The sequence below is a fragment of the Boleophthalmus pectinirostris genome, unplaced genomic scaffold (genome assembly GCF_026225935.1).
Source record: "Boleophthalmus pectinirostris isolate CB_2022bp ecotype Guang Dong unplaced genomic scaffold, ASM2622593v1 HiC_scaffold_3, whole genome shotgun sequence".
Classification (NCBI taxonomy): domain Eukaryota; kingdom Metazoa; phylum Chordata; class Actinopteri; order Gobiiformes; family Gobiidae; genus Boleophthalmus; species Boleophthalmus pectinirostris.
In genome coordinates, this window is record NW_026571299.1 from 34451901 (window position 1) to 34465862 (window position 13962).

General features: G+C 39.2%; 2 protein-coding genes across 3 annotated transcripts in view; one reads left to right on the forward strand and one right to left on the reverse strand.

Annotated features, from left to right (window-relative positions):
• erc2 (ELKS/RAB6-interacting/CAST family member 2) overlaps nt 1-9875 on the forward strand; it is a 30243-nt gene extending 20368 nt beyond the window's left edge. For both annotated transcript variants that reach the window (XM_055160874.1, XM_055160875.1), the window contains exons 12-19: nt 2077-2279; nt 4271-4382; nt 4457-4617; nt 4689-4836; nt 5031-5669; nt 6004-6069; nt 6152-6313; nt 6385-9875. In XM_055160874.1, the coding sequence (XP_055016849.1) occupies nt 2077-2279; nt 4271-4382; nt 4457-4617; nt 4689-4836; nt 5031-5669; nt 6004-6030 (1290 nt within the window). In that variant the 3' untranslated portion in view covers nt 6031-6069; nt 6152-6313; nt 6385-9875. The remainder of the gene's footprint in view (nt 1-2076; nt 2280-4270; nt 4383-4456; nt 4618-4688; nt 4837-5030; nt 5670-6003; nt 6070-6151; nt 6314-6384) is intronic.
• A 324-nt stretch (nt 9876-10199) lies between these two features.
• LOC110168774 (protein disulfide isomerase CRELD1) lies at nt 10200-13837 on the reverse strand. The gene is made up of 6 exons (XM_020934261.2): nt 13747-13837; nt 13256-13446; nt 13102-13185; nt 10817-10912; nt 10584-10724; nt 10200-10420 (listed from the first exon to the last, which is right to left on the reverse strand). Exons 2-6 carry the CDS (start codon nt 13443-13445, stop codon nt 10200-10202), a joined length of 732 nt encoding a protein of 243 aa, XP_020789920.2. The 5' UTR covers nt 13446; nt 13747-13837.
• Between the last annotated feature and the right edge of the window lie 125 nt (nt 13838-13962).

Genomic DNA, 13962 nt, shown 5'->3' on the forward strand with positions numbered 1-13962 from the left:
CACCAGAGGATTTTAGATAAACAGAATATCTACATTTTGATCTACATAACCAAAAAGAAGACTTGATTCATGGTCAAACAACTCATGATGAAAGTTAATTTGCATAGTGGTTGCATTAAAATGATCATGACTTAAATAAACCAGGTTGTTTAATATAAAACATATTTAGAAAATGGTTGTGATATGCCTTATAAAATAGTCTTTTGCTGAATCAAGCCAATACAGGGAGTAGTCAGCACGTTTACAGAAAAAGACACAGAAAAACTAATAAAACTATTCTTGCATATCTTAGTTTGGCTGATGCTGCTACAGTGAGACAAATATTTGAATGTGTCTTATATGAAAGACAGTTAATTAGGATAATAGCTCCCATCATGCACTGGGCTCGTTCTCTGGCAGCTGCAGCTTGGTCTGACCAATGCAGGAAGTAGACAACCTCATACTTCATTCATAATCTATATCTGAGACTTTTATATTTTCACCATGCAGCAGTGCAATTTCACATGACTACAATATTGACTCTTTTTGTCCATAATGTAGCAAGCTGAGCATCTATTCAGTCACTTGAACAGTCCTGTAAGTCCCTGTAGCAGTCTCTGTAGGCATAATGCACACTAGCATGAAGACACTGTGTTGTTTACAGTGAAGTGGTGATTAAGCACAGCAGGTTTGCATTCATCCTCCAGCTGCATGGACACTGCACTGTTCTAACTCTTGACAACCTCATAAATTATGTTACTATGGCACCAGCACGACAAGATGTTTGAATCAGCTAAATATTTGTATTATGTGTGAATTTTGTTGTTACTGTGTTTAATGCCTATGTTGTATAAAGCTAGTTTTGGACACATACTGACTTTTTGACTGATAATTGGCACTAGATGACCTCTGATCATTGTTGCTGTTAATATCCTGGCCTGGCTTGTGTTGCTTCTCTTGTTTGACATTAGCTTTGCTGGTTTTGCATGATGCCATAGTGCATGGTACCAATTTGACACAGGTTCTCTAGTTTCTTTTGATATTTTGTGAATATATACTTGTCCTAACTTGTGCAAAACTGTATTGTAGTGGTTGCAAACTTGGAGCATTTTGCTTGTCGTTACTATAGTGGTTTGTGAACTGTTGCAAATTGTTGATTTGAGTGACTATTAGGGTTGAATAATCTATTGTAATCAAATTGCAATGTGGGTAGGTACAGTGGTCTCTGCAACAACAACAAAAAAAAAATCCAATCGTTTTATAGAAAAATCTTGTATTAGTTTATCAGTTCATATTTCAGTCTTGTTAATGTTCTTGAAGTTTATAATATGCACTCTGAACAGAATCCTACATTTAAATTCACAAGTTACTTTTAGGTTTTACACACTCTTCACTCATCACTGGGATGTAATCAAACTTGGCCAGAACTTGGCTAGAGGTGGTGGGGCAGAGAGAAAATTTGTGAACAATACAGGAAATAAACAATAGGTTATTTAGAGCTGAACATGTGCTTGTGTTGAAGGTCTTGGGTTGTTCATATTTACTAAGTGTTATAGTCAGATGAAGTCTCAGAGGGCTGCTAAATGGAGCTAAATAATAGCCCTGTTAAACTAATGAGCCAGCAGCAGCAATAATGCCCTTGTCCTCCACATTTATCTTGCAATTTTCATTCACAGAGTTAAGCTAGGCCAGAGGGTCAACTCATATAAGACAGTTATGGATGACTGGAACCTGGTTTTATCTGGGTGTTATCTAATGTGAGGTTTCTCAAACTTTTCACAACAAATATCAACAAAGAATATATTTGTCCTCTCCGGTGCCACCAGAACTAAACCTCAGGTCCAGAACTATTCTAGGTCTAAACCAGGTCTAAAATAAGACTACATATATCATTGCTGTTCTAGAAGAAGGACTAACCCAAAGGAGGAAAAGAATGTGCATTAAATTATATCTTATTTGAACTGCAGAGGATTCCGTGCACCTGAAGGAACTAGCATATAATTAGTAGTACATGGACCACAGTCTGAGAACAAGTGATTTACTACTTTATTGTACTATAGGCTTAATATACAAATGTATGTTTATGTTTGGATGCAGAAAGCCCATGAAGTGGAGCATCAGACAGGCTCACGAGTAAATCCAGACTTCTCAGACCGGGTGAAGTTGCTAGAAAAGGAAATGAACTTCTTCAAAGATGAGGCCAATAAGGCCCAGACAGAGGTGGAGCGACTGCTGGATATCCTGAGAGAGGTGGAGACAGAGAAGAATGACAAGGACAAGAAAATCGCAGAGTTGGAAAGGTACTTTGACAAGTGATGATGAAGATATGTTCAGATCATGTCATTTCACACTCACAGCAGCACCACAATGTGGAAACTAGTATGTTAATTAAAAGAAACACTTGGCTCGACTGTGAAGTACACTCTGTCTACAGTATCATTTTGAAGATACTAATACTGTATCAAAATCAGTTTTAATTCATATACAGAACTAATTTCCAAAAGCCAGAGTCTCTGTCAGAACAAGAAACCAATTAAGCCTGTCTGATGTGTGTCATTATGGTTTAATTACATAAGTGTAATATAGAATGTTCTCCTTCTTTACCATCTTTATTTATGTGCTGTCTTTGTCTGTTTGTTTTTCTTTTTATGTTTTGCCCATCTATCCAAACGTGTTTTCCCTGGATACAGCCCCCCTCCCCTTGCCCCTCGACACCCCCCTCGCCCCAGTGGCAGAGCGCCCCCCAACCCTCCTCCCCCTGAGTCCACTGCCCCACAGCACATAGGGGGCATGGTGTGGGGCCTGCTGGGAAAGTGAGTGCTCTGCCCTGGCTCTAAAGCCTTACTACATGAGCAGAGTAATATGCGACTGCTGCATCTGGCTTAGCCCCCATTGGTCTAGTCTGGTCTGCGCTCTTCAGTTAGCAAAACCCTGCAAAGACCTATAGATCCCAGCTTGTTTCTCCCAGCATGTCTTTGACATTATTTGAACTTTCCATGGAGAATTGTTGTTTAACCTGTGAATTAAGCATGTTTTTAGATGCATGTAGCATTATTAGCTGCTGAACCAGAATCAACAGTTTTCTTGTTTGACTGAGAATTCTAACATTTTATAGTTTGTTGAAATTGCTTATAAGAAGCTATATTTATATAGCGCTTTTCTAATTCAAGGCACTCAAAGCGTTTTAGACTCACTCAGGAACCACTTACGCATTCACACACACATCTACATACACGTGTACACAGACACTGGGAGTGAGGTGGGTTAAGTGTCTTGCCCAAGGACACAATGACAGTATTCATCTGTGTTAGCTGAAAGAAGAACACACCTTAGATACAAGATTTCCTAAATACAAATGACTATGTATAAGTTATTTTCTTTTGTTACATGCTTGTGAATAATATATGCAGTAACAATGTACCTACAAAGTGGTAGACTGAATTACGAGTACAGGGAACTTAATGGAATATCTGTAAGAAGTGCATAAATTACATAAAAACAAATGACTAATACTGTATTTCCTTTGGAAACATGTTTTGTGTAAGACATTTTAAGCATGTATTTTCCTGCCCAAATCAGTCACAGCTCCCTCCCTTTCACTCCCACCTGTTTCCCGTGGTTTGGAGACCTTTTACACCATCCTTGCCCTGCTAGAGGACTGCATGATTGGAGCTGCTGTTCTGCAGGTCTACACATGCTTCTGGATGTAATGCTGAGGATGTGTCAGCGGACCAGGGTTTGCCTTGTCTGTTGTACACCCATAACTGACTTCTTGTTCTGTTATTCTTACACTCACCTCCCTGGCCCCTCCCCTGTCCACTGTCCTGGCTGAGCTGGCCCTGTCTGACTGCACATCTGTCCAAGGCTGCAGCAGACACTGTTCTAACACAGATGCGTCTTGTGTCACTGTGGCAGCTGACAGTGAGCTGTCACTGAGTGCAGTCCTTTTGTACTCTAATGTACTGTATGTCTTTTTATTTTATCTTTCTAATGTCTGTTTCTTACTTTCTCCTTTGTGCGCTCTGATTTATTTGGTTTTACTTTATCCCTGTTTGTTTTTCAATCTCCCTGTGCGCAGTTTAGCTCCCAGGTAAGTGATGCTACAGCCTAGTGGTGCTCACCTATTCTACATTACTACACTATCACTCCAGATCCTCTGAGTGAGAAACATAGTGACATCTTTAGATGCTTTTTCATAACTTGGAGGTCTTTAATGAATAAACACAGCACATGGCCTAAACCAGATGTCTGATTAATGCTTTTTAATTCAACTCTAAAATGTATTTTACAGACAAGGAGGAAAAGACCAAATTAAGAAAGGTACAAACATCAAATTGGGGCCACAAGGTGACAAGAAGGACCCCCGAAAAGACAGCACCTTGGATGGTGGTCATCACCTAAAGGTGGGCATTTGATCATCCCCATTTCATGAGTGATTTTCTCATTTGGACATTTGATAACACTAAATATGTTTCAGTTGGAAGATCTAATGAACACACTAGAGAGGACAAGGCAGGAGCTGGATGCCACAAAACAGCGCCTGTCGTCCACACAACAGTCTCTTCAGGAGCGAGACACACACCTCACCAACATGAGACAGGAACGAAGGAAACAGCTGGAGGAGATCCTGGAGATGAAGTCTGTCAGCCTCAAATACACTTAGTGTTGGTGTTGTTATTTTGAACTGAAATGGCATAATTTATTTTCAGACAACAAGCTCTGCTGGCTGCCATCAGTGAAAAAGATGCTAATATCGCTCTTCTAGAGCTCTCTGCCTCCAACAAGAAGAAAACCCAGGAGGAGGTGATGGCTCTCAAGAGAGAGCGGGACAAACTCATGCACCAGCTCAAACAGCATGTGAGTAACTGTTTATGTAATCCCTTTTATAATGAATGTCTCGCAGCAGGTACATTCATTTGTTTCCAAAGACTTTTATTTTACACACATTACTGAACCCACTTTCATATAGAAGGTTAAAGTCAACATGTTTTCTGTTGTAGTAGTTTAGAACTATATAAGTATTGTTTGAAATTATTTTCCTAATCCCACAGACTCAGAGCAGAATGAAGCTGATCGCAGACAACTATGAAGATGAGCAGTACCACCCCCACGGACCTCATCACCCTCAACAACAGCCGCCCCACTCTCAGCCACAGCCCCAGTATCCTCACCCCGGGCACCCCCCACAGCCTCAGTATCCCCACGGACCCCATTCTCAGCACCCTCAGCACCCACAGCACCCACAGCACCCATCAGGACCCCAGCCACACCCAGGACACCCACAACAGCCACAAGCACAGTACCCACATCCCACACATCCACAGCAGGCGGCTCAGCACCCACAAGGGCCCATACCACATCAACAGCACCCACGGCCGCCCGGACCGCAGCACCCACATCCGCAGCACCCTCAGCAGCACCCTCAGCAGCATCCTCCGCAGCACCCTCACGGACACCCCCCCCCTCAGCACCCACAGCACCCACACGGACCTCCGCAACAGGGACCCCACCCACAACACCCTCACCCACAACAGCATCCTGCACATCCGCAGCACCCGCAGCACCCGCAGCACCCACAGCACCCACAGCACCCACACCATGGGCAGCACCCTCGGCACCCATCTCCTCACCATCGAGGAGGCCCACAAAGAGGACCACCCCATGCTGGGCACCGACCTGCCCATGACCAGGTCAGGCTACTATATGTATGGCGCTAATACAAAAAATGCAAACAGGAATCCAGTTTATAGCAGCAAAATTAGTGTCCAAAAAAGTCAGGTGTAAAATAATGAAGTGACACTAACTAATACACTAAGAAGTGCAATTAATGATTTCTATCAGTCTTCACTGTTTCATTGTTGTTGTTGTTTTAATATTAACACAGAAAGATGATAACTATGTGTGCTACATTCATAGACTTACATTTTAACTGTGTGAGTAATTACATAAATATTTAGGAGATCCTGTTTAAAATGTAACATTTGTTTAATTGTTTCCCTATGCTGATGAACAATGCAACCAAAGGATGACGAGGAGGGCATTTGGGCATGATTCTCACTGCAACAACCAAAACTTATGTTGTTATGAAGGGTAAGATTTTTTTTTTTATTTTGCTTTAGATTTATATTTGTTTTTTCAGGTTGAATTGCTTTTAATTGTTTCCTATTTTCAGATGATTCAGTCACTACTGGGGGAGCAGAGCCATCACATCAAAATACAACCAAACATTTCCTACCTGTTTATTTTATTTTTATTTTATTTTGTATCCATGCAGCGGGTCCTTGTTTTGTGAGAGTATACTTCTCACTCATGCAGGAAGCTGGCAGCTGAGCAGGTAATAAAATAACTTTTTTTTAGTTTTAAATGTAGTATTAGCAGAATTTAAAGACATTTTTTTGTTTTTAGGGAACAGTACATGACCACTCCAAACAACTGTCAGGACTATTGCTATGGCATGTCATTGGAACAGCTGTTTCTGTTGGCTTTTGCATGCTGGGATTATGAAGAAAATGCAAACCATCTTGATGCGGGACACCCCAACTGTCTCCACTCTGCTGCCTCACGGTTTAGTTTCACCTTTATTTCTATTGAGATTATTGTGTTGCCTTGAATTATAATTTCTGTGGCTCTGATTGGCTCCCATGCCTGACTTACTGCCTGCTGACAACGTATTCCTGCTTCTCATAGTGTGCACAGTCAACATTGCCATTTTATATCTTTATACACATGTTTTTAGCATGGCCCTATTATGATTCCTTTTTTATCAATGGTAGCAACGCCTTTTAAATCCCAGAGTGGGATTAGCTGTCAGTGGTCTTTTCATGTTACCTCATTTAAAGAAGAAATAGTAAAACATAAAACAATCTATGCAGATGACAACATAGAGTAAATGCATTTCACATTATTATATATGTCATTATTTTGTTTTCTGCCTGGAGAGCAGTCAGTAATTATTCACAAGACCAATTATTTTGTGACTATGCACCTATGCACCTCTCCTCCGTGTTGCAGGAATTTTAAACTATTGGTGCTTTTGCTGGTGCTTACAACTAAACGGTGTCAACAAGATCTGATCCAAAACCTCTTTTTGGAGGGATTTCACCCCACCTTGGGCTAAATAACAACAGACTGCTATGTATATACAATCAGAAAGGGAGAACAGTGTGCCATGAAAGATTCAGAGGTGCTGCTGCTATAAATGCAAATGTAGGCTACAATAAAGGACAGGTGACATTTATTAGATGTTTAATGCAGGTCTGTGCAGCACTGACAGTATCCTGCCCAAGTACGTCTAATTTTCTAGAAGTAGTCATGTGTGAACTCCCCAGACAACATAGTGACTTGTTTTATTTTCTTCTTAACAAAGTGGCCTGTGCCTCGTAAAACTGTAAACAAAATATAATAGATATGCATATATTATAAATATAGAGAGAAATCTATATAGTGTGTCTATATGTGGTCAGAAAACTGTTTAACTGACAGATAAATATATATATAGTATATATGTTTTGCCTCTTTGGTTATTTTTTTTTAACTGGCCAGAGGTCAGTGATAATAAGTCTTATTTTAAATGTGTTAATTTTATTATTATTATTATTATTATTATTATTATTATTATTATCTCTCAGCAGCAGTAACATTCCCTGTCTGAAAATTCAGGACAGCCAAAAATATAGAAGTCTAATGTGGGAAAGTAAAGCGTATCCTAATCTAGAAGACATTAGTACATTCCTTTTTTAAGATATTTGTTGATGACCACCTGGCCTGTGGTATATTTCTGCAGCAGTAATTTCAATATGTCCGCTGCACACATTTGATCATGAACTTGCACTTGTGAGTGAGGACTATCACTATGAACAATCCCAGCAGAGGTTTGAGTAATTCTGTCCAAATGCATTATCTTTGAGTGTTTGTCGTCTTTATTGTCTCGTGAACAGAATCAGTGATGTGTGTGCCAGCTGAAAACAACACAAAACAAAATCTTACAGTGGAACAAACTCTAGACTGTTATGTTCTCCTCTCAATCCCCTGTTTCTCTATGGCCAAGTGTTAACTGTTGTATAAAGTGTCTGTCCATCTTCCACTAAAACTGAGGTGAACCACATCTCATTTTATGCTTCCCTCATGAACTTGGACCACCCCAGTCCCTGACTAAGAATTGTGAGATTGTGTGAAATGTTTTATAATTTTTTTAAAAGAGAAAGGATCAGCTCAAAAGGAAATAGATGATGCAAACAGACAGAGGAGCAAAACAATCCTCATGTTACCATCAGGGGGCTTTCTGGTCCTTCTGCTGAATACTTGAAGTAGGGGTTCTCCTACCATGAACAAGCGCATACAATTTAGGTGATGATAGTGGCCATGCATGCTACTTTTTACATTATGTGCCAACTGGATTTGATGCTGTTAAGGTTTGCCTCCTGTTCTCTATGCAGTGACGCAAAGTTACCTTATGAGACACAGAGGCTTGGAGGCTGGGGCTGGTTTCAGAGGCAAATCCTGGTTTTGAAGGATATCTTTAGGCCATTTTGAGTTTATTTTTGTGTCTGTGCCTAGAAGTCACCATATGTAAGATGAAGGTTTTTGTGAGTAAACGAGCCTTGTACACCAATCAGGTATAACATTATGACTAACAGGTGGGAGTGAAAAGCACAGATCATGTCTTCACCACTGCACCTATTTACAGGCAGTCTGAGCATGCACCAAGGAAACTGTCCTCAAATTAATTGTGTTATAAACAAAAATAGAAAAGGAAGAGGATCTAAGAGGCAAACTGTGATGGCTGGGTTAGGCCATGTTCAAAACAACAGCTTTTGTGGGGGTGTTTCTATAAAATTGGTCCATATAATAAAACAAAAACATAAAAAAATAAAATAAAATAAAAATAAAAATTAGAAGCTTGCAACTTACTCCTAGTATAGCAATGTTTAAAAGATAAAATCTATCAGTGCATCATCCTCTCAACATTTCTTTGATTGATAATATCTTTAGACAATGGTAAAACAATGATTGGATGAGTTTTTTGGAATTGAACTATTTGTTATGATAAAACTGTACCAGACTATCTGCATCTGTTAAGCATGCAGAACTAATGTTATGCCTGATTGGTTGATGTACATTCACTTCACATGAACTATTTTTATTGTATGTTACTGAAATGAAACAAATCACTGTGACCATTAATGACAAATCTTATGTTTACTTTTTTATTCATTTTGTATTTAAGTTAAGCTTTATTTTTTCTATGATTTCTGACTATTGTTAAAAATGCCAGTTTGAGACTACTACTTACTATTTGTACAAGTTAATGTTTTGAACTGTACAGTAAAGATCTAGGAACATGTTAAATGTGAGTGTCCAGCATGCTGAATGAAAACTTGTGTGGACGTGAGCAACTTCCCATAATGCACCATTCCTCGCCCATTATTGCATCTGCATCATACATAGTGATGGTACGATGTAGTTGTCTGAGAGTGGTGTCTGTCTCACTTACTGTGTCCCTTTAGTAGACAGCCTGTGCAGTTTAGTGAGAGTGGCGCATGTTACTGGTGTAAATGTACAAAAAAGAGAAGAGTATGAATGGTGGACGTGTGTGTGTTTGTGTGTGTATGTGTGAGTGCGTGCGTGTTTGTGTGAACTATGAATGAAAAGAGAAAATCTATTTAAAACACTAAAACAAAGGAAGTCCCTTGAACAAAGTAAGACTGGGTCAAGGTTTTGATTGACGCATGGATTCTCTGTAATGTTATTTTTCTTTCCTTTTTTTAAGACTAGGAGGCTGTCCCCAGTGCCCCTGTTTGCTATTGTATGTGGTGTATCAGAATATTAATTATTGAGTGTTGGCCAGCTTGTTTATATCATAAAATAAAGGTGACTTTCTTTCTGTCTTTGGTCGTCTTTTCCGTATTCTACATGCAACTGTCATTTTAAGCCTATCATTTCACAAAACTTTTTTTTTTAAATGCATTCTTACTCTGAGCAAGCTTGCATCTCCACAAACCTGACAGTTATTTAGCCTGGAAGAGAGCCTGCTCCTATTTGTTTATATGGAAATATTCTTTTGGCTATAATGTTCCACAGTATGACATAAAACTTATCTATCTTCATGAAGAATATTCCAAAGTATGTCAAATCACGCCACCTTCTAAGAGTTACATACAGTACCTTTAAAAATAAAGTAAAGAAGTTAAGAAGCATTTTAAAGCACAGTGATTTAATTTTCAGTGTCCCTTTAAGAAACTGTTCAATATGCGATCTCCTCTATCAGAAAGCCAGTAGCCTGCCACGGCTGCTATGGCCCCAATAAAAATGGAAGTGTACACAAGGTCTCCCTTTGCAGCGAGGGTTCCGAGAGCACAGAGCAAGATCCCCAGAATCATCTGCTGCAGCACTACCACCTCATCGTCCTGAATGTCCTCAAACAGCCCTTTGTCCAGCACACCTGAAGAAAACAAACGAGATGTCAAATCAAGCAAAACTACACTGAAATCAACATTATACTGTAATAGAAGTTAGCAATACCTAACAAAAGTTAATATCTTGTTATGTCTCAACAATAACAGGGATCCTTAAAGTCTTAATGGTGCTCTATAATGATGACTTACTTGGCTGTTGCTTTTTCACACATACGTTGTTTTTGCGGATGTACCCCTTTGCACAATCACAGCGAAAAGACCCTTCAGTGTTGGTGCAGATCTCATCCAAACCAGAACAGGCCAGCACCAAGACACTGCATTCATCGATGTCTTACAGCATAATAATGAATAATTCAATGTAATTATCATTATATTCTAGTATTATGTAACAAATACCAAACACAGTTAATCAGATTACATACCCAGGCACTTGGGCCCTGTCAGTCTATATCCTGGGGCACATTTCCTGCATTGGGCTGGTCCACTGCCCATGCAACCCACACAGGCTGCATCACAGTCTGGGAAAGAGAACTTTATTTAACAGATGGAAGAGAAAGTGACGGGCATTATCCCTTCAGTAACTTTTTTCTTCTTGGCATTACTTCTTGTGGTCTTGTGTCCATTGGTCTTATTTGGCAATAATGTCCTTTTGAAAGCCTTGTGTGTAATAGTAGAGTAGAAAACACTGTAGATAATACTTCCTTGGTGCTGGATTAATTATTCCTTAAAGGTGTACCATGTAACTTTTCTGGTGAAAGGTCTGCCAACTGATTTCTCCATGTACCGTAGATGTTTGTATTCAGTAACAAGTGTTTTATAGCTATAGAAATGCAATACAATACTGGTGGGAAAGGGTTAAAGATGTGATGGAAATGGAAAGAGTAACAGCAAGACTGCGTTTTAAAATGAAGGAATTTGAGGAGTTATGGGCACCGGTAATACAAGAAACAAGATAATGTGTATCCTACCATTGATGTGTGCATGGGTGTATGTGAGTGAGTGAATATGTATGAATGTGTATGTGTGTGTTTATTAATTCATAATGTTATTTTTATTTATTTAGTTTGGTGAGGGGTCATTAATCGGGGGAAGGGATTAAAGGGAAAAATATAAGTGTAGATATATGTATGTATGTGTATATATGTATGTATATGTATGTGTGTGTATATATGTATGTGTGTATATATATATGTGTATGTATGTATATGTGTGTGTATGTATATATGTATATGTATGTGTGTATGTATATATATATGTATATGTATATATATATATAAAATGTGTGTATATGTGTGTATGTATGTGTGTATATATGAATATGTATGTGTGTATGTATGTGTATATGTATACATATGTGTGTGTATGTATACATATATGTGTATATATATGTGTGTGTATGTATGTATGTATATATACACACACACAAGGAGAATATAAATAGATATAATATTAGGCTCTGCCTTTTATAATATGAAGTGTTAAAAAAAATGTAATGAAATATATGTATATGTATGGATATGTGCCTATATGTATATAGGTGCATGGATTTAAATGTGTATATGTATGTGCATGTGTATAGGTGTGCGTGTGTGCGTGCATGCATGTGCATATGTGGGTGGGTGCGTGCATGCATGCTTCCACACACGTATATAAACAAATAAGGAGTATTGTTATGAACATAAGGTAAATGAATATAGAGTATGTATGTATGTATATATGTATGTGTAGGTGTGTATGTATATATATATATATATATATATATATATATATATATATATATATATATATATATATATATATATATATATATATATATAGCATACATGGAGCGACATAACCAAGTGGCGGGCATAGTGTACAGAAACATCTGTGCAGAGTACGGGCTGGAGACCCCAGGATCAAGGTGGGAAACACCTCCAAAGGTTGTGGAGAATGACCGAGCCAAGATCCTGTGGGACTTCCACATACAGACTGACAGAATGGTGATGGCGAACCAACCAGACAGAGTGGTGGTGGATAAGAAACAGAGCAGAGCCGTGGTGGTTGACATCGCAATACCAAGCGATGGTAATATCAGGAAAAAGGAACACGAGAAGCTAGAGAAATACCAGGGGCTCAAGGAAGAGCTGGAGAGAGCCTGGAAAGTAAAGGCATCAGTGGTGCCTGTGGTGATCGGAGCACTCGGGCTGTAACCCCCAAACTGGAAGAGTGGCTACAACAGATACGGGAAAAACAACGGACATCTAGTCCAGAAAGTGCAGTACTGGGAACAGCAAAGATACTGCGCAGAACTCTCAAGCTCCCAGGCCTCTGGTAGAGGACCCGAGCTCAATGAGGGTGAGAGAGACCTACCACCGTGGAAGGTGAGAAACACATTTTTTTTTTTATATATATATATATATGTATATGTATATGTATATAATGTGTGACATATGGATGTGCTTACACTCGTGTAAATAGCTAAATGGACACTTAATATCTCAAATGAAATGAATAAACATATATTTAACAGAAATGCAATACAAAAATACAAGCATTGTTATTGAGAGCAGGCTTTCCTCTCCATTCCTGTAATTTGGCCTGGTGGAGTCACCTGCTTGTCTCCATCCGTTGATAGATAACTGTAATGCTGCAGAGTGGAACATTCTGGGCAAAGCAATAACCCCACCATATTTTAATAGACTCCTACATAACAGGAAGATCTTACCTCTGCACTCATAAGATCCAGCCTTATTGAAGCAGTAACCGCCAGAAGAGCAAACACCCAACTTTGTGCCACACTCATCAATATCTGAAAGAGAGATTTACTTATGTATTATTAATGTGGGTTTATGAGTAAATTCTTAAATACTGTACAGTACCTACACATGTGCCATTATGGAGAAGCCATCCTCTCCCACATTCATCACATTGATCCGGACCTGAGCATTTGTTACAGGACGGAGGACAGGTGCGCGCCTCAGCGGTCAACACGCAGCCCAGCCAAGCAGCGTACAGCAGGAGACATACGAGCCACCACTCACCCCTTTCAACCATCTGTTCAGAAAACATACTTTAAAATGAAAGGATTTGTTACTGCTCAGTTATTTCGGTATATATTATTAGAGTTTATGTTAATCTACAGGATATTTTCTATACTCAGTGGCCAGTATTATCATGTTGAAATTTGCCTAACCGTGAGCCCATGTGATAAACACATTCTTTGGGGGGGAACAGTAAGCACATTCAAGTAGGCAATTTCTACCACCTCTGTCTTAGAATAAGGCATATTCACAAATAAATCTTTGGTTCTAAACATATTACTTATATTTAGTTATGATTATGTAGATAAAATGTAACTAGTTTTACCTACCACTTTTCAACCGCCTTGGCACTCAGCAGTGGGGTAGATTCAACTACGGTGTGCTTGCAGACCGGTCTAGTGCCGGTGCAAGACCACAGGAAGTCTGGTCATAATGGACAGCAAAATGAACCAATGAAATGTCCTGGTGTTACAGTAACCCACCAATAACCACTAAGAACACACCAGGCTCAATATAACATGTTATTTATAGAAAAAGAAATAGTA